At 35.0% G+C, this 18,985-nt stretch overlaps 4 protein-coding genes and 1 long non-coding RNA gene across 13 annotated transcripts; 4 read left to right on the plus strand and 1 right to left on the minus strand.

Annotated features, from left to right (window-relative positions):
* Nucleotides 1–2,561: 2,561 nt before the first annotated feature.
* Nucleotides 2,562–4,106, plus strand: AT1G14550 (Peroxidase superfamily protein). Its single transcript, NM_101322.2, has 4 exons — nucleotides 2,562–2,880; nucleotides 2,966–3,157; nucleotides 3,247–3,415; nucleotides 3,573–4,106. The coding sequence occupies exons 1-4, from the start codon at nucleotides 2,668–2,670 to the stop codon at nucleotides 3,962–3,964; spliced, it is 966 nt and encodes a 321-aa protein (NP_172907.1). The 5' UTR covers nucleotides 2,562–2,667; the 3' UTR covers nucleotides 3,965–4,106.
* A 157-nt stretch (nucleotides 4,107–4,263) lies between these two features.
* Nucleotides 4,264–7,007, plus strand: AT1G14560 (Mitochondrial substrate carrier family protein). Of its 3 annotated transcripts, none has more exons than NM_101323.3 (7): nucleotides 4,264–5,095; nucleotides 5,255–5,340; nucleotides 5,425–5,632; nucleotides 5,745–5,877; nucleotides 6,132–6,316; nucleotides 6,404–6,538; nucleotides 6,630–7,007. In NM_101323.3, the coding sequence occupies exons 1-7, from the start codon at nucleotides 4,940–4,942 to the stop codon at nucleotides 6,720–6,722; spliced, it is 996 nt and encodes a 331-aa protein (NP_172908.1). In that variant the 5' UTR covers nucleotides 4,264–4,939; the 3' UTR covers nucleotides 6,723–7,007. The 3 variants fall into 3 exon arrangements, with proteins under 3 accessions (NP_172908.1, NP_001321153.1, NP_001321154.1); NM_001332126.1 differs by having other exon boundaries at nucleotides 4,268–5,095; nucleotides 5,211–5,340; nucleotides 6,630–6,997; NM_001332125.1 differs by having other exon boundaries at nucleotides 6,404–7,007.
* Nucleotides 7,008–7,128: 121 nt separating this feature from the next.
* AT1G14570 (UBX domain-containing protein) lies at nucleotides 7,129–11,015 on the plus strand. 4 transcript variants are annotated; one of them, NM_101324.4, is made up of 10 exons: nucleotides 7,129–7,278; nucleotides 7,375–7,511; nucleotides 8,066–8,190; nucleotides 8,276–8,386; nucleotides 9,068–9,296; nucleotides 9,378–9,455; nucleotides 9,813–9,881; nucleotides 9,975–10,224; nucleotides 10,304–10,578; nucleotides 10,665–11,015. In NM_101324.4, the coding sequence occupies exons 2-10, from the start codon at nucleotides 7,410–7,412 to the stop codon at nucleotides 10,830–10,832; spliced, it is 1,407 nt and encodes a 468-aa protein (NP_563954.1). In that variant the 5' UTR covers nucleotides 7,129–7,278; nucleotides 7,375–7,409; the 3' UTR covers nucleotides 10,833–11,015. The 4 variants fall into 4 exon arrangements, with proteins under 4 accessions (NP_563954.1, NP_001077535.1, NP_001077536.1 ...); NM_001084066.1 differs by having other exon boundaries at nucleotides 7,175–7,278; nucleotides 9,131–9,296; NM_001084067.1 differs by having other exon boundaries at nucleotides 7,175–7,278; nucleotides 7,394–7,511; nucleotides 9,131–9,296.
* A 2,186-nt stretch (nucleotides 11,016–13,201) lies between these two features.
* Nucleotides 13,202–16,445, plus strand: AT1G14580 (C2H2-like zinc finger protein). Of its 4 annotated transcripts, none has more exons than NM_001198065.2 (4): nucleotides 13,202–13,258; nucleotides 13,682–13,896; nucleotides 14,124–14,520; nucleotides 15,263–16,374. In NM_001198065.2, the coding sequence occupies exons 2-4, from the start codon at nucleotides 13,710–13,712 to the stop codon at nucleotides 16,080–16,082; spliced, it is 1,404 nt and encodes a 467-aa protein (NP_001184994.1). In that variant the 5' UTR covers nucleotides 13,202–13,258; nucleotides 13,682–13,709; the 3' UTR covers nucleotides 16,083–16,374. The 4 variants fall into 4 exon arrangements, with proteins under 4 accessions (NP_001184994.1, NP_001320583.1, NP_172910.2 ...); NM_101325.4 differs by having other exon boundaries at nucleotides 13,203–13,430; nucleotides 15,263–16,445; NM_001332127.1 differs by having other exon boundaries at nucleotides 13,202–13,896.
* Nucleotides 16,446–18,278: 1,833 nt separating this feature from the next.
* On the minus strand, nucleotides 18,279–18,514 carry AT1G05097. Its single transcript, NR_138834.1, has one exon. It is a non-coding gene; the product is annotated as an other RNA (long non-coding RNA).
* Nucleotides 18,515–18,985: the final 471 nt, after the last annotated feature.

The following is an 18,985-nucleotide window of genomic DNA, read 5'->3' on the forward strand; positions in this document are numbered from 1 at the left end:
TAACTTGTTCGTTGCTTTCCTATTTAGGTAAGCTTCTTAGTTTGTTTCAGTAAATAATTAAAAAAATTAAGTTCCATTTACATTTACACCTTTGAATCCTTTTATTTTTTCAATTCCATTCCATTTTCTTAAATTCTCATCAGGATCTTTCAGATGAAAACGATATAGAACAAATATCTAAAATATCATTATGTTATGATTATATCTTGATTTCTGTTTGACTATTGTTTTACCCATCTCCCAAAAAAATGCATATATTAATTCAAATGTTTACTGAATCTCGCGGACAACTAATCAATAGGCTCAAAGACGACAACGTCGACAAGCACCATTTGATTTACAAATAAAGTTCGTTTTGTAAGCTTTGTATCAATATCTATATTTGATACGAGGGAGTGAATTTTATTCTCTGCAAAATATATGTATATTTCTTTTTTTTTGTTAAAGAAAATATATGTATATGTCTTACGTACTAAGAGTTATCATGAAGGTATTTTAATTTCAGCCCAACTTAAGTTTGAATGTGTGGATATATAGCAATACAAATAATTATTGACAAGTAAAATTAACCTCAGACGACGGTAAAAACAAAAAAACAAAAAAGATAAAAAGGAACCAATTTGCCTGAAGTTCATGTTGATGATATCGTTTTTTTCTCAGTGCGTAGTAGTGAGTTTTCTTCATTTTTTCTAAAGAATTATATAAACGAATATATTAATATTTCAATTTGACCGGTAATCTTAATCAATATATAAACACACGTCATTTGGTGTGAATTTCTAATGGAGGACAGCTTTTAGTCTAATTAGATCATGTAAGACAGTTCCATACATGCACTGATCTAGTAACATATTCGAACATAGTTGAATTGACCTTTTCATCAAAGGAAAATGAAACTTACTAAACACATATATATACTCACCCATATGGGCAGACGACCTAGTTTGAAGAAGAGCTAGATGAAAATGACACCCCTAAAATAGGAAAGTAAATATATATAATTTTTTTTTGACAAAAATGTTTGAAAACATATTTGGTTTAGTACGTACGACCCCGTTAAGTATTATGGTTTGGACTTCGAAATCTCCATTATGTTATGCTTTGGTCACGATATCAAAAAAAAATATTATTATTATAATAAATCTAGGCCTGCCATCATATGGATTAATAGATATTAGCCAATTCATATGCATACATGTATATATTATGTACCATGATACTTTTTCTTTTTTGGTTGATATGCTACTATTATATTTTTTTCGTAGTTGAGCGGTGTCTACCCATAAACATAACTGTTTCAAACTATTTGTAAATTGTAATCATAAAACTTCGAAATTCTATAGGCGAGATGTTAGAAGATTTTGTTAAATATTATAGAAGAAATTCTCTTAGCTAATTTTTCCCTTTTTTCGAACTGTGGAACTATTTGAATGCTCATCTAGTTGTATATATGCTAAAAGATGGGGGTTTTCCAATCGTTCGAACATAAATACATAATGAATCACCACGTACTAAAATCAACTAAGGAAACAAATGAAATTACAGGTATTTTTGTGCGTAAATCATTTAAGAGATGAATGATTCGAATTTCGATTCTTAGGGAAAAACACAACTACTACCGTACTACGTATGAGATGCAAAACACTACAAAAAAGGTTAAACACGACTACGCACAATAATGACTGTCCATAGCGATATGCCGATACATCGAAATTCCTAACAAATTTATCATTATTATAAATCAAACTACTGACGAATCAAATTTGAGGAGTGGATTAATAAATAACTTTTAATGTTATCGGTGTTAGCCCGCAAAGACTGGATTATGCGATTTTTTTTTTAAAGGAAAGAAAAGCGACAGTACATAGCTAGCTTCATATATGATCGCCATTGACCATGCATTGTTTTCTTTCATATATATCTCTAAGAATTGTCATCGTAATAGGGACATTGCAAGTCCTCTAGTTACTAAATAATCACTCTTTTTATTTTTCACAATATATAGCTCAATTCCAATTTTATTTGCTAAAAAATACCACATCGATAAAAATTTGTCCACCAACCAAATTCATAACGTGTTTCAAACGAATCATTCACTCGTTCTGAGACCAATATATATAATTAGCTACTAAATTAAATTAAAAACTATTTTTTGTTTGGTTAATGTGTTATATTTTGACTTTCTAATTATATGTTCGTCAACTATTCCTTTCAAACTAATCGCACAAAATAATTGTTCGTTATATTCTTCAGATCCGAACTTCAACCTGTATTATTATAAGAATAAACTATTTAAGCGCTTACTAATGATGTTCTTGTTTTTCTTCTCAAACTTTTAGGTTATCTGTTTTTATAAGTTAACAATTTGACAATTGACCAAAATACAAAGTCAGAGCCCAACAATTAATTTATTTTAATCCAAATATTCTCTAGCTAACATATGATAGATCTAACATATTTTAAATTACAGTCTCCAACCTTGAACAGCGACACCGCGTGAAAACTCTCATGCACGTATATTATATAAACCCCTAGGGTTTGTAACATTCAACATCAATCTCAAATAATTCATCAACGAGAAAAGATTAATTCTTACTACCAAAAGAAAGAAGATAAATTACTATTTTGTTTTACGTACGAAATATATACCAAGTGAGATCTACAAATATGGAGAGATTTTCACTAAGGTTTGTGCTAATGATGGTGAGCATCATCCTCACGTCATCGATTTGTCAAGCACAACTTTCTCCAACATTCTACGATCAATCGTGTCGGAATGCTCTTTCGAAGATCAGATCCTCCGTTAGAACGGCCATCGCTCGTGAGAGAAGAATGGCCGCGTCTCTAATCCGCATGCACTTCCATGACTGTTTTGTTCATGTAAGTTTTTATTCTTCTAAATACTAATTCCACATTTTTAAAAAACCTTACCCAATCATTTAATAATAGTTTTGTGTATGTTTAGGGGTGTGACGCGTCGATATTGCTCGAGGGAACATCAACGATAGAGAGTGAACGAGATGCATTGCCAAACTTCAAATCAGTAAGAGGTTTTGAAGTCATAGATAAAGCCAAATCCGAAGTCGAGAAAGTTTGTCCCGGCATTGTTTCTTGCGCTGATATCATAGCGGTTGCGGCAAGAGACGCTTCTGAATACGTATGTTTGTGATTATATATGAATATACCCAATATCCTTTATATATATAAACCATGCATATGTATAACAACTCTCCAACCAATACTTAGGTGGGAGGTCCAAAATGGGCAGTGAAAGTCGGAAGACGAGATTCGACAGCTGCGTTCAAGGCTCTAGCAAATAGTGGTGAACTCCCGGGATTTAAAGATACCCTTGATCAACTCTCAGGTCTTTTCAGCAAGAAAGGTCTTAACACAAGAGACCTTGTTGCTCTTTCAGGTAGGTCCAAGAATCATATTTGTATATACATTAAGTTTTTTTTTTGATGACTCCTTAAATGTGTGAATAGCTATGCTAATTGCATCACTAGTAATAACAATGTACTAGACAAATTTATAATTTCTAATTTATATTCTTTGTCACGATAACTATTCAGGAGCACACACCATAGGACAATCTCAATGCTTCTTGTTCCGGGACAGGCTTTACGAGAACTCAAGCGACATCGACGCAGGATTTGCCAGCACACGCAAACGTCGATGCCCAACCGTGGGAGGTGATGGTAATCTGGCAGCATTGGATCTAGTAACACCTAATTCTTTCGACAACAATTACTACAAAAACTTAATGCAAAAGAAAGGACTATTAGTAACCGATCAAGTTTTGTTCGGGTCCGGTGCATCAACTGACGGCATTGTGTCGGAATATAGCAAGAACCGGTCAAAATTCGCGGCAGATTTCGCAACAGCCATGATCAAGATGGGTAATATAGAACCTCTCACTGGCTCTAATGGAGAAATCAGAAAGATATGCAGCTTTGTTAATTAATACATGCATGCGATAATGCATTTTATATTGTTTGTTAAATTTATTCGTTGATCTCTTTGTTGTAATGTTTTGTGATTCTTACTACCAAATTGTGTATTATTTGTTTTTAATATTTGAATAAATGCCAATTAGTTTTATGATTATATAGTCATATTTTTTGATAATTCAATCCAAGTTACAATTGCTGGTTCAATGTGGTTTGGGCTAAACCAACCACCGAATCTGTATGGTTTTATTTTTAGAGTTCCACCATATATTGGGTGCACCATGCCACATGGAATTCTTACCTAAAAAGGTATCTCTGTTTCTTCAAGCCTGTGAAAATGCGCGACCAATGAGTAAACAGAGCATGTGACCGAATTTTCGAATCGAGAAAACCATCGTCTTCCTTATTTCTACGTATTTTACGGCGAGCCTCTAGTCGCTCATCGTCAGCCCCATAAATTTCCTGAATCTTCTCCGATAACTTCGTCTTATATACATCGCCACAGAAATTTCGGTTCCTGTTCGTGAATTAGCGGTAGGGTTTCATTTGTATCTCCGCAACGAATTTTCCTATTGATTGGTTCGTTTGGATCTGAGAGGTATTGATTTCGATCGATCTCAAAAGGGTAGTTGTTCGTTTGCTCAATCGAACGAGATTGTTATTGTTTTCTGCTGTGGAATAGTATCTGGATCTGTCAGATTAATAGGCTAGTTTTTACGATTGAGCTATCGGAAATGATTTGATCTTCATGTGTGGTTGATCATCGAAGAGTGTTTCATTGAGACTGTTAATGAATATTGCTGTAAGAGAGGAGGAGGAGAATCTGCTTTTAAGCTTCTCGTCGTACTCGTTTCTGGGATTTCTCAGGTTCTCAAGTTTGGATTTCAATAAGAAATCTGCGTCCACCGTAAACCCTAGATTTAGATGGGATAAGGTGTTCTTTCAGATAAAAGGTGAGAACTTTCCGAATTTAACTTAGTTGAACTGAGATGGGTTCGTCACAAGGCTCCACACTCTCGGCTGATGTGATGAGCCTTGTGGATACATTGCCTGTGCTTGCAAAAACCCTTATCGCTGGAGGAGCTGCTGGGGCAATTGCTAAGACTGCTGTTGCACCTTTGGAAAGGATCAAAATTCTATTGCAGGTGATTCTCCTTGGTCTTGAGCTTATTATGTTTCAATGGCTCTGACTATATCTAAGTTGTATTCAGATTGCATCTGTTATGCTGAAAATTGGGATATTGATTTGGTGTTTGGTAGGATTTTGACCATCTATTGATTTGATACTGTGCTTTCAATACCAGACTAGAACAAACGACTTTAAGACCCTTGGTGTGTCCCAGTCATTAAAGAAGGTGTTACAATTTGATGGTCCTCTCGGATTCTATAAGTAAGTATCTAGTGGTTTGACTCTTATTTTGCAGCTTAGCTCTACCACTTTACTAAATTCTTGTGATGTGCATAACTCTCGCAGAGGAAATGGGGCGAGTGTTATTCGGATTATTCCATATGCCGCCCTTCATTACATGACGTATGAAGTTTATCGTGACTGGATTTTGGAAAAAAATCTTCCCTTAGGTTCTGGTCCAATTGTTGATCTTGTGGCTGGTTCAGCTGCAGGTGGAACAGCAGTTTTGTGCACATATCCCCTTGATTTAGCTCGTACTAAGCTAGCTTACCAGGTTGGTGATTTTGAATACCTTGCTCTGATAGAATTTTATTGTTGCTTACTTAACTGACAAATGAGCAATATCTTTTTGTTTCTCCTCTTATGTGTTGTTATTTGCATTTTAGGTTTCTGACACAAGACAGAGTCTCCGAGGTGGTGCGAATGGATTTTACCGTCAACCTACTTATTCAGGCATAAAAGAGGTGCTTGCAATGGCTTATAAAGAAGGGGGACCACGCGGGCTATATCGTGGCATAGGTAAAGCTCATAAAATTTGCTTGCATTAATGTTAAAAGTGTATATCAAATCAATGTAGGAAGTCTATTCATCTTAGCTATAATAAACGGTTGGCATCAAAGTAATATCAATCCTATAAAGAATTTCTTAGTCTAATCTTGGTTGATTTAGTTTAGTTACAAATTATCTTAAACTCTTATCTCTGTGTGTGCACTTTTCCTAATTTGGATTTGAAGATGATTAACAAAGGTTGGAGCTTTCCTGTGTCTCTGCAGGGCCAACGCTGATCGGGATCCTTCCTTACGCGGGGCTTAAGTTCTACATATATGAGGAATTGAAAAGGCATGTTCCTGAAGAGCATCAAAACTCTGTTCGAATGCATCTACCATGTGGAGCTTTAGCTGGTTTATTTGGCCAGACCATCACTTACCCATTGGACGTTGTTAGGAGACAAATGCAGGTAAAAAAACAAACAAACCAGAAACAAGATTCAAACTATGCACCATTTCAGAACTCAGAACATATTGGGCGTTTCGTGTGACCACAGGTAGAGAATCTGCAACCTATGACGAGTGAAGGCAACAACAAGCGTTACAAGAACACATTTGATGGGCTTAACACGATTGTTCGAACTCAGGGTTGGAAACAGTTGTTTGCTGGTTTAAGCATCAACTACATTAAGGTAAATCAGATGAAGAAACAATGAATCCAATATCTCAGTCTCGGTTTCACTTTTTTCCTCTATGATTCGTTTAATTGTCTTTATTTGCTAGATTGTTCCATCGGTTGCGATTGGATTCACAGTCTATGAGTCGATGAAGTCATGGATGCGAATTCCACCGCGCGAGAGATCAAAGCCAGCATGAGGGTCTTTGTTCCTTCACTCTCTTATAGAAGACACAGAAGACAGAAGAAAACATGATTGTTAGACAGATTTTTTTTTCCCTACTTCTTTTCATTTTCAAGGCCAATTTGCCCCTAAAAATCCTTGATAGTGATAATATTCTTTTGAGAAATTATGCTAAAATTTATAAATCTGTGATCAAATCCAAGCGAAAGATAAAGTTGATATCTGTTGTTGTGCAGCAAGGATTTGGAAAATTTCCAATTGACAATTAAGAAAAAGTTTCTTAGAATAACTCGAACTTAAATTGTAGTATTGGAGATTTATTAAGTTTGTAACAACTTTAATGATGGACAATTTCACATGCGTATGTGTAATTGAAATGTCATAAACAACCCCACTTCGTAACACGACCTAGGGTTATAATCGTCTTTTTGTGAACAAATCCGACCGAGAGAGAGAGAGAGATATATTTTTGGCAGTAAGATCAAATTTTGGCATTGGTAAGTTGTTGTTCCTTCTTCTCCTCCCGCAGGATTCGACTCTTCAGTTCCTTATTTAATCATCTCATCTTCTGGGCAAGTCCTCTTGTTCCTTGCTAAAATTTCTGGGCTTTTTTCCCTTTGTTTTTCTTCTTAGATCACTCTGATAATTTTTCGTTTTTTATTTCTCAGAAATTCGAGGTTTTTATAGGGTTGTGGTCTTAGCAATGGAAGGAATGTTGTCGTCCGGTGACCAACAGAGATTAGTCTCTTCTTTCCTTGAAATCGCCGTCGGACAGACCGCCGAAACTGCTCGACAGTTCTTACAGGTTTGTTGCTCAAAACTGGTAGATTTGTTTTGTTCTAAGCTGTGCTTTTTTTTTAAAACTCAACTGATAGATTTGTCTGAGTGAGCTTAACCTTGATTGAGTTTCTGATTTTGGGTCTAAAGGGTTATTTCAGCTTAAGAACCCTATATAGGGTTTCTAAATCTTTCAGCTTTGGGAAAAAATTCTGACTATGGGTATTCGGGTTTATACCCTAGATTGAGATTAGACGCAGAGTTTTTTATTTATTTATTGGTGATTATCGGTTGATCTGGCTTTTCGTGTAACAAGATCTCTGTGATTGAGAGTAGCCTGATTTGGTGCATGTGGTGTCACGGTCTCCATTGTGATGAGATTGACTTGGTATATTTAAAATTGTTTGTATGATCATTGTTCTTCTTATGACTTGTAACTTGTAACTCGTTTTAGCTGTTTTATTATGATTTATGTTTAGCGTAGAATGTTGTAGTTTGTGATTCACCACTCTCCTGTTGATAGTTTGCTATGATCTGATCACTCGTGAAATTACTAACGTAGTAGAATCTTTCTATCAACAGGCGACAAGCTGGAAACTTGAGGAAGCTATTCAGCTCTTTTACATTGGAAATGAAGGTGGTATGCTTCAGTCTGGTACACACACTCAGCCAGCGTCCAACGATGATGCGGCTGCACAGTCTTGGGGGTAGGATAATGTTATAATTTGGTCACTGTAAAGTATTATTCATTTTGGTTTGTTCAACCTGATGGTTTTCTGTTATATTTCATAGGGCGGCTACAGGCACAGGTAATGAAATGATACTGCCCAACGATGTCGATGAAGTCCGTGCTCCTTTACCTGTTGTGAGGGAGACTCTTTATGGTGAATCAATGTATTATGGGTTAGTGTCTTTTTCGGTCACTTTATTTATTTTTTCTTAAATCCGGAATGTGTCTCTAGGTTGAAGATTTATCCTCAGAGGCCAGAGCTGCCCTCTTTAGTTTCTTGACTCTCATGGGTTGGTTGATGTCTCTGCTGGTCTTCATCCAAGTGTAGTTTTTGGATTAACTATTTTTTCAGTTAGCACTAGCCACTAGGTAGGATTCTTATCTAGGTTTAGTTGATGCTGCTGTTAACTCAAATCAGACCTGGTTGAATATCTAGTTGGCTCTAGTAAGTTGTTAGCAGCGTCAGGTTCTGGCTCTGTTGGAATTTCAGCTGTTGGGGAGAGCATGTTACAATTGCTTCTCCCAAACAGCCAACTGAAAGCCCAGCATAGAGTTTAGTCTTTCATCCTCAAGGCACTTAGAAGTTTCAGGGGCCTTGAGATTAGCATTTGCGAAGTAAACTTATCCAGGGAAGCTATTCATTAGTACATAAACTATATAACTGGTAGAAGTGTAACCACGTGCCACTAAAAGTTTTGTTTTCTTCTGTCATAGGCCCATTAGAGTCAGCATCTCCGACATATTTAATCATGCGACATTTTGTATAGATATCGGTTATTGTTTTATGCTGATGATACACTATTCTAACAATACATTCGGGATGTAACTCATAATTCACTTGCATTTGTGATTAGGGCTATGAGGGTGGGTAACTCTCAGCCTGAACCAAATTCTTTGATTGCTTTCCGTAACTTCAGTGAAGAGCCAAAAAGCCCTGGAATTTGGGAACCAGATGAGGGTGATTCCTCAGCCTCTGCCTCAGCATCCGCATCTGCATCAGAGTCAGCATCCGCACCTCGGGACAGCCTGGCCTCGTTGTACCGTCCTCCTTTTCACCTGATGTTCCAGGGCTCTTTTGAACAGGTTATCTACACAGTTTCTTGTTTGGCTAATTGCTTGTTTGCTTTCTTACTCTAAACTTCTCTGTATGGTTTTTTTGTTCAGGCAAAAACTACTTCGTCTTCCCAGGATAAATGGCTTCTCGTCAACCTCCAATCTACCACGGAATTCAGCTCTCATATGGTTACTCTCTATTATTTCCTTTTTTTTATGGATGTCTTTAAAACTCTACCTTTGATGATAGTCACATCTAGGGGTGCGCAGTCTCATTTTTGGTTAGGTTTTAGGTCAATTTTTTGTCGTTTTAATTTCTGTTTCGGTTGAGATTTGTTTTTTCAGAAGTTATACCTTCTATTTAAAGGCCTTTTCTTGGAAACAGCGGTCTTATCGCGTCCTTGTGTGTTTTGGTTTGGGTTAGTTAGGAATGAAAACTGGATCGGTTTATCTTCTCTTCCATTTGGTGTTTTGTTTCAGTTCTGATCGGTAAAATGGAACTGTACATCCACTCACATCCCAACTTTTTGTGTTTCTTTCTCATAGCTAAATCGAGATACTTGGGCGAATGATGCTGTTTCTCAGACTATCAAAGCCAACTTCATCTTCTGGCAGGTTTGATATAGAACTTCCCCCTTAAACTTCCGCTTGCTTAATCTGAAATTCTCTTTACAGAATTGGTTAAAATCCTGCCTTTTCTGTTACTAGGTCTATGATGATACCACGGAAGGAAGAAAGGTTTGCACATACTACAAGCTCGAATCTATTCCCGTGGTGCTTGTAATTGATCCAACCACTGGTCAAAGAATGAGAATGTGGACCGGAATGGTTGACCCTGAGAATTTGCTAGAGGATTTAGTGCCGTTCATGGATGGTGGTCCTCGTGAACACTTTGCTTCTCTCTCAAAGAAGCGGCCAAGAGGCAGCTTCTCATTGACTCCTCATTCCAAACCCAAAGGTTAGTTTTAAAACTTTTCCGCAGCATTATCTTTAGTCTGTTGGGGAAAAAGATTGATCTGACTGACATATTCCGTTAGAGGATGTTGCAAAAGATGAAGAAGAAGAGGAACTGCAACGAGCATTAGCTGCTTCCTTGGAAGATAACAACATGAAAGAGTCTTCAGATGATCAATCAACAATAATACCTGAAGAAGTAGCAGTTGAAGCAGTTACATCCGCGGTCCTGCCAACATTCCCACCACTGCCGGAAGAACCAAAGGGAGGCGATCGCAGCCTACAATGCAGAGTTGGGATCCGTTTACCTAACGGACAAAGACTCCAGAGGAATTTCCTCAAAACAGACACAATTCAGGTCTGCAAATCCCTAAGAAACAACAATGGTTCTTGTTCTATATTTTTGTCTGATATTTTCTGATCTTATTGCTGTCTCCACTGTAGCTTCTCTGGTCATTCTGCTATTCCCAGCTTGAGGAATCAGAGAGGAAGAAGCCATTGAAGCTAACACAAGCGATTCCAGGTGAATCAAAGACATTGGAGTATGAATCTAACTTAACCTTGGAGCAGTCTGGTGTTGCCAATTCCATGATCTCTGCTACGTGGGAATGAAATATCATCATATCTATAAAATTATCTATTATGGTGTGTTTGTTTCTTAAGGTTTATCAGATTAGTTGTTTAATTGTTTTTAAACTCGACTTTTTTTTATGAAAAGAAGAACACATTATGGTATTTGATTTGCAATGAAATGGAAAAATCGTCTATTATATGTGCATGTTAAACTCATAAGCTTTTAATCTCTATTCATTTATTAATGGTTTTTATACATAACGGTAACTAATGACTATGAGCTTCTATTAGATATTATAATCTTTTAAATCCCTATTAATTTAATTGGATTAATGTTAGCTTATACTATTAGATTTAGTTTATCTTTTTAAATCTCTATTAGTTTAATTACATTAATGATTTTAAGACTAAACTGTCACTATGCTTATTTTAGACCACTAACAACCAGAAGCTGAGTTGTTATAGCAGATTCCGGTAGAGCGCTACGCGCACTAGTAGCGCGTGAACGTACGCTTCACGAAAACCCAAAAATGTCCGTTTCACGTTTTGCAACCCACGGAGACCCAAATCCGAATGTCTCTTGGAGACAAGTGGCATCTATAGACTATAGTTGTGAGAAATTTAGATTCTGAAACCAAATTTAGAAAAATTACAAAATACATGCACAATGTACAGATAATCATTTGGTAAAAATCTAAGCATTAATTGCATTTATTAGGATATTAGCTGTAATTTACCTGTTTATATAGAAAAATATAATACATTTTCTCAGTCAACAATTTTTTCCTTTCCTTTTTTTGGGAAAATTAGTCAACAATAATCATAATATGTGTCATACATCTGTGAACACGTGTACGAATTAAGAGTTTGATTATCAATGTAAAATCTTCTTATTTGTATTTATATTCACATGTTAAGTATTCTCATTTACTTTTTCTAAATAAAACTACTTTAACAGTTATCTATATATATATTTAGAGAATAATATTTAATATGATATTAGCAATTTTTCAGTAATTAATGAAAAGAGTCAGAGTTGTTAGCATTCCAATTGAATTGTTATCTATGGAATTGGTTGCATTTCACTTTAAGAAATTTAATTAATTAATTCATATTTGAAAATATTTTATTTAATTAATATTTTATTAAATATCATTTCTAAATTATAACGCCAAAATCTATTTACCCGTGTCGAACGGTATTAATTAGGATTTTTTACCGTTTTTAGTATAAGTTATATTAAGAATAATTAAAACATATTAAAAAAGTTATTGGAAAAATATATTATACCTCTTGTTGATACAATTCCTAATTTTTAATCTAATTAATTATTTATTTTAAAAAATGAATTAAAAATACAAAACGTTATTTTTTTGCAAGTGTTAAAACGATACTTATTATGCAATAGATGAAATACAATGATTGTGATTTTCGTATATGAACAATAGTTAAAGAAGTTATGACTAGAAGAATTTTGAAATTTAATACCTACTGATTTTTGTAATTACAATGAGGTATCGATTATTTCAAACGAATTTTTTTTTTAATACTATGTATTATGAGACAGTGCAACTATAAATTCGGTGGTGACAAGAAAAATAACCCCTGACATGCCCACATTTAAATTATTTTCAAAAAATTGTAATAGTTAGTTAGATTAGTTTTAAACAAATCAACAAGTATGACATAAAATCATGTGATTTAATTAATTTTAGTAATATTTTCTAGTGTGCTCTCATGGTTGTACGTAAGCTAGTATTCGAGGTTAAAAACAAAAAGGTAGAAGAAAAATAATGAAGTCTTTGGTAGTTTAAAGACAAAAATCATGAGTTAAATGGAGAGAAAGAGAGAGGTTTTGTCTTGAAGCCATCAGAGAGACACGAGAAAGACTCTGAGGTGGCCCCCTGACCACACCCGCATGTGCCCACATTTCACCGTTTTACAATGACACCCAAACCGTAAACCCAAACCTCCTTTTTAAAAATATTTAAATTGATACTATTTTAAAAAAAAATGTTTTTTATACCTCCAAAAAAAAAAAAAAAAAAAAACTCAACCATGTTATAATTTATTTACTAGTTGATTTTACTATGCTCCTAAAATTTTACTACTAATAATAATAAAAAGTAGAATTATATATAGAAAACAATTTGTTGTGAACAAAACAAGGAAAAAATAATATTAGATATTTCTATAATTTAAAATATTAAAGTGGGGTCAATGACAATTAAATTTCTAGAGAAAGATTTAGAATGCATTTGTTCAAGGTGAATCTCACATTAAATCCCATTAGTTGGTTATTAAATAATAACTTCTTTTTACAAAAAAATGGATTTCTTTCCTTTATTAGAGAAAATAAAGAAAGGGACTGTAGCTATATATATATTGACCTCACAGAAGACTCAATCCCAATTATTAAACAACAAAGCAAGAGAGAGAGAGAGAGAGAGATAGGGTTTTTTGAGGTGTGTGTATTTGTATATTTATATAAATATTTTAGTGTGGCTTCTTGTTCTTCATCCTCTAATATTATCATCATCATCTATCTACTTGGGTTCTTTCTTTGTCTCTGAGTTTTAGCTTTTTTATTGACCTTTTTCTTCTTGGTTTCTTCTCTGCATCTCAAAGACTAAAAGGGTACAATAAAAAAACAACTTATACTATGTCTTCTTTCTAAAACTTACAAATTAAATCCAACTCTTTGGATTTATATTTGTTCTCTTTGTTCTCGTAAATGTCTTCTAGTGAATTTTTTTTTTCATGTCGTCAATCTCTATGGCTTCTTCCTGTTCTTCTAATTCCCCGCTTTCGTTTTCTTCTGAATCATATTTGATTTTTATCTTCTCTCTCATTTTTTAAAATTATTTTTTCTTTATGGATCTTTGTAGCTTTAGCAAAAACCGACCAGCTGAGAAGATGTCTTCATCGTACAACACAATTGCTTTGTCCTCCACTCCGACCTTCCTCCTCTCAAGTGCCGCTGCCGGACCCGGACCAAACAACTTTAACCGTCAAGAGGCTGCGATGACCATGGTTCAACAACAACCCACTTCCTCCGTTGCTCCACCACCCAAGAAGCGAAGGAACCAACCCGGAAACCCAAGCAAGTACCTCTTACTTAATTTTTTTATGAATAATAAGTGAAGAATTTTCCATTTTAGCCGAAAATAATATAAGAACCCTAATCATTTCCGATAAGGAAAAAATTTTGTTTAGATTATATACCTTTTATTCGATCAATTTAATCAAAGAAGATTAGTATTTGATGTGCTTGCATACAATTCTCTCTTGATTAATGGGTTCTTGATTTTTTTTTTTTTAATTGAGCAGATCCAGATGCTGAAGTGATAGCGTTATCGCCAAAGACGATAATGGCGACGAACAGGTTCCTATGTGAAGTGTGCAACAAAGGGTTCCAGAGGGAACAGAATCTGCAGCTCCACAGGAGGGGACACAACCTTCCATGGAAGCTGAAACAAAAGTCCAACAAAGAGGTGAGGAGGAAGGTGTACCTTTGTCCGGAGCCCTCGTGCGTCCACCATGACCCCGCACGTGCTCTCGGAGACCTCACCGGAATCAAGAAGCATTACTATCGGAAGCACGGTGAGAAAAAGTGGAAGTGCGATAAGTGCTCTAAGCGTTACGCTGTTCAATCTGATTGGAAAGCTCACTCTAAGACCTGTGGTACCAAAGAGTATCGATGTGACTGTGGTACCATCTTCTCTAGGTAAACTATCTTTCTTCATTCCATTCCGGACTCTTTTTTTTTTTTTTACTGCGGATTTTACATGTCGGCTCTAGATTTTTAAGGTTAGTACTCTACGCTTCTGCTTGAGATTCAAGTAAAAAAAAAAACATGTCGGTCAGTGAATAGTAAATTTTTAACTATAGTAGTACTGGAGTGTGGTACCCTCTTATATATATATATATTGACTTGTGACTGAAATCTATGCATATAGATATAGATATCTTCTATATTGGCCACGGAACATCATATTTCCTACATAGGGACATGAACAAATATGCATATATACACATAGGATCTATCAATCTATTTGTTTGGTTGCTGATGAGTAGTGAAAGAGAGAAAGACAGTGAAGGAGAAAGGGGAAAAATTAAAGATGCCAAATTTGGTCACATGTGAGTTGGATTTGTTTCCATTCATTCCCACTTTTGGATTCTTCTTATCTTTGCAGGTTCCTCTTTCCATGTAACTCCTCTTCTTGTGGGCCCATTCCATTTCTCTCTCCATAATATTCATATTGATTTCAGACTTATATATGTGATTTGTGTATAAGAGTGGTTGGTTTCATTGTTTAATCGATGAACATGGTGGTCAGCGTGATATAGTAGGAGTAGTTGATGAACACTTTACATTTCTAGGGTTTTTTTAATGTCTTCTTTTTCGTGGTTGTACATACATTGACCTTATCGTGATTTACAGTTTTAAATTATTTGTGTGATTGTAGGAGAGACAGTTACATCACCCACAGGGCATTCTGTGATGCACTCATACAGGAGTCAGCAAGAAACCCCACCGTGAGCTTCACGGCAATGGCAGCTGGTGGTGGTGGTGGCGCCAGACATGGCTTTTACGGCGGAGCTTCTTCCGCTCTCTCTCACAACCATTTCGGTAACAATCCAAATTCCGGTTTCACCCCTCTAGCTGCTGCAGGCTACAATCTGAACCGTTCATCTTCCGACAAGTTCGAAGACTTCGTTCCTCAGGCCACCAACCCTAATCCCGGTCCGACCAACTTCCTCATGCAATGCTCTCCGAACCAAGGACTGTTAGCCCAGAACAATCAGAGTCTCATGAACCATCATGGTCTGATCAGCCTCGGTGATAACAACAACAACAACCACAACTTTTTCAACCTCGCATACTTTCAAGACACCAAGAATTCTGATCAGACAGGTGTTCCTTCTCTGTTCACCAATGGTGCTGATAACAACGGCCCATCTGCTTTGCTTAGAGGGCTAACTTCTTCATCTTCGTCAAGTGTGGTCGTTAATGACTTTGGAGATTGTGATCATGGAAACCTTCAAGGACTCATGAACTCTCTAGCTGCGACAACAGATCAACAAGGCCGGTCCCCTAGCCTTTTCGACCTTCATTTCGCAAACAATCTTAGCATGGGTGGCTCGGATAGGTTGACTTTGGACTTTCTTGGTGTTAATGGAGGAATTGTGAGCACCGTCAATGGCCGTGGTGGTCGTAGTGGTGGACCTCCTCTGGATGCTGAGATGAAGTTTTCACACCCAAATCATCCATATGGCAAAGCTTGAGATGATCGTTATCTATCTACAAATCATCCAAATCATCATCATCTAGATATGCTATTAAGTTCCTTGGAGATTTTATTCTAGATAAAGCTAGATATCCAAATTTAAGCTTTCTTTCTTTTGCTGTTTTCGACTATTAAGGGTAAGGATTGAGCTTTGGGATTTTTCATTATAAATTTCTTAAGCTCTTATTTTTTTCTTAATGTCATGGTGGGAGGCTCTAGAGTTTTTCCTTAATAATATATTGTAATCTTGAATCATAAATATATTTCATGAAAAGTAATTTGTTCACTAATTAAACAATACCATGTATAAATATTTAATACCTAATCTCAGAGTCGGTTTTTGATCTACTGAGAATCGAACCTCCGATCGGTATCAGTAGAAACAATCCGTTTTACCAGTTGTTCTACCTTATCTTTGTGAACTATTAGTTTCTTTATATGCTATATATTGTGAACCTTTGATATTAATTTTTATTTGGGCTTAACAGAGCCGCGGCGGCCCTGCCCAATACATATTTTGGGTTAAATGAACAATAAAATTTACCCGATAACTATATGAAATTCCTCGGTATCTAATTTTATTTGTTTGGGCTCAGAGCCGGCCTTGCCCAATACACTTTTTTGGTTAAAGGTTAAACAATCTATTTTACCAACTATTCTATCGTATACGTGCAAAATATTAACTCCTCGATATATACTGCGAATATCCGATATCAAATTTTATCTATTTAGGTTTAAAATTGGCTCCGTCCAATACATATTTTGGGTTAGATGTTAAAACAATCCGTTTTATTAGATAATTCTATTATATGTGTGAAAGTTTTTTAAATATGATATATATTGTGAATTTCTGATATCAAATTTTATTTGTTTGGTATTAAAGCTGGCTCTGTCCAATACAATAATTTAGGTTAAATTTTAATTTCATTGAAGAAACATAACTTCAATAAATATTGAGGGTTACCAGATACATTTGCATGTATTATGTGAAGTTTAGAAGAAGAAAAAAACATTTTAGCCATATACTCTATTTGAGGAAAGATATTAGAAAACTCCAACATGCATGCAGATATTTATTAATTATTTATGGCATAACAAATAATTAATTTCTTGTTAAAATTTGATTCATATATGAATTATATATCCCACGTTGCACATGCAAGTTATGAGCAGATTTCAAGTGATACCTGTCTACAATAATACGTCAACGGATCGGATAATATTCCAACAAAAGCATAATACAAACAGAAGCATCCAACATTCCAAAATTATTCAAATTGGTGTCGTAATCCCATATTTAGAATATATATATATATATATATATATATTATATATATATATATAATAGGTAATGTTATTAATGTCAATTTAATATGTACGTATTACCATATAGTATATACAATAAAAAGATGTTCGGTCACCTAATACAAAATAACCGAGTAGGCAAATATTACGTATTCATAGTAGCTAAGTATTTGAATTTTTACGTACTATGAACCGTCGTCAAACTTTCTTTAACTTAAAAAGCAAAACGGTGTTGACATTCCGAAGACACCCCTTTTATTTTTTGTCGTCAAGGTAGTTAGTTATTTCATAATAGAACTAGTGATACAAACATCGAAGACATAAGTTAACTCTGTTTTTTTGGTCTTTATTGTTACTTTCCGACGTTGACTCCACCTACTAAATTTTCTGTGTCTTCGATCCAACTTTTCCGCATCGTGTATATATATGTAAACGAAATAGTGTATCCATGATTTTTATTGAAAGGGTTATGAGAACTTCTATATATATATTATTAACCCTAACGACGCTAAAAAGATAGTTTTTCTTCCCTATTTTATGTAAACCATCACAATGTTTAGTTAATCATCAAACATGTGATCTTACCAAAAAAAAATGATGCACAAGTGATCAAATAAAATATAATTTATACATATTCGACATACAAACATAAAACATAACTTATATACATATGAATGATAAAGATACGTTCAAACTATTAAAAATATCAAATAAGAGAGAAAAAGAAGAAGAAAAAAAGGAGGAAAAAGCATGTGCATGGTAGTCTTGTCGTTGACGTGAAGGATTAAAATATGCCCGTGAACAAAATATTATCGAGAAAAATTGATGAATACTGCGAATGCTTTGGGATATCTTCTTCTTCTTTCTCGTTGGTCCACTTCATTTATTGGCAATCTTCAATTGGGCCCCCTATTCATAATCTGCATACTCACATATACAATATCTCGGGGGTAGGGTTTATCTCGGTACCCATTCTATTATTTTTACAGAATTTAGTGATGGGGCAGCACTGACGAATTAAACTTTTAAACCATCAACTTTCTATTGTTCAAAGAAGAACTGGAAATGACTGGCGACGGAATTCACATGTTTTCTATATAAAAATCTGTCGTTTCAGATAAAACGTTTTGTGGTAATATCGATTTAAATGTTAACAACATATTTTCACGTGTGATTGAATCAAACTATCGAGACAAGACTGGTCATGAAATAGATGATGCTCCAACAGGAATAGAAATAGCCCATGTTTTTACAAATAATAAAATATTTCAAAAAACAGGAAGAGAAAAACTTTCTCTTCTTAGTGCGGATTTGCTTCTATTTTTGTTATAGTTACTATATTTTTTTTCATTTAACAATTAAATACTCAATTTTGTATTACAGTACGTAGCCCTATAATGAAAAAAGGAGTAAACCAAATACTATTTATGCGAGTTCTTCTATTTTTAGTTTTTTTCTTCTTCTGCATTACACCTTTTCATGTGCAATGGATTACTTAATTAAGTTTTAATTAATTACTGCTGTCCTTATTGCTAGATAATAATATATAAGATGTAGTACTCCCTCTCTATTTCTTTTCGTACATAGTATCTGTTA

The sequence above is a fragment of the Arabidopsis thaliana genome (genome assembly GCF_000001735.4).
Source record: "Arabidopsis thaliana chromosome 1 sequence".
Classification (NCBI taxonomy): Eukaryota; Viridiplantae; Streptophyta; class Magnoliopsida; order Brassicales; family Brassicaceae; genus Arabidopsis; species Arabidopsis thaliana.

Bases quoted from the DNA above. Each gene is read 5' to 3' on its own strand.
- AT1G14560 (NM_101323.3), top strand. From the start codon at position 4,940: ATGGGTTCGTCACAAGGCTCCACACTCTCGGCTGATGTGATGAGCCTT. The intron at 5,633-5,744 runs GTTGGTGATTTT...TTTGCATTTTAG, and splicing joins GTACTAAGCTAGCTTACCAG to GTTTCTGACACAAGACAGAG. The intron at 6,539-6,629 runs GTAAATCAGATG...TTTATTTGCTAG, and splicing joins TAAGCATCAACTACATTAAG to ATTGTTCCATCGGTTGCGAT.
- AT1G14580 (NM_001332127.1), top strand. From the start codon at position 13,668: ATGGATCTTTGTAGCTTTAGCAAAAACCGACCAGCTGAGAAGATGTCT. The intron at 13,897-14,123 runs GCAAGTACCTCT...TTAATTGAGCAG, and splicing joins GAACCAACCCGGAAACCCAA to ATCCAGATGCTGAAGTGATA. The intron at 14,521-15,262 runs GTAAACTATCTT...GTGTGATTGTAG, and splicing joins TGTGGTACCATCTTCTCTAG to GAGAGACAGTTACATCACCC.
- AT1G14570 (NM_101324.4), top strand. From the start codon at position 7,410: ATGGAAGGAATGTTGTCGTCCGGTGACCAACAGAGATTAGTCTCTTCT. The intron at 7,512-8,065 runs GTTTGTTGCTCA...TTCTATCAACAG, and splicing joins CTGCTCGACAGTTCTTACAG to GCGACAAGCTGGAAACTTGA. The intron at 9,882-9,974 runs GTTTGATATAGA...TTCTGTTACTAG, and splicing joins CCAACTTCATCTTCTGGCAG to GTCTATGATGATACCACGGA.
- AT1G14550 (NM_101322.2), top strand. From the start codon at position 2,668: ATGGAGAGATTTTCACTAAGGTTTGTGCTAATGATGGTGAGCATCATC. The intron at 2,881-2,965 runs GTAAGTTTTTAT...GTGTATGTTTAG, and splicing joins TCCATGACTGTTTTGTTCAT to GGGTGTGACGCGTCGATATT. The intron at 3,158-3,246 runs GTATGTTTGTGA...ACCAATACTTAG, and splicing joins CAAGAGACGCTTCTGAATAC to GTGGGAGGTCCAAAATGGGC.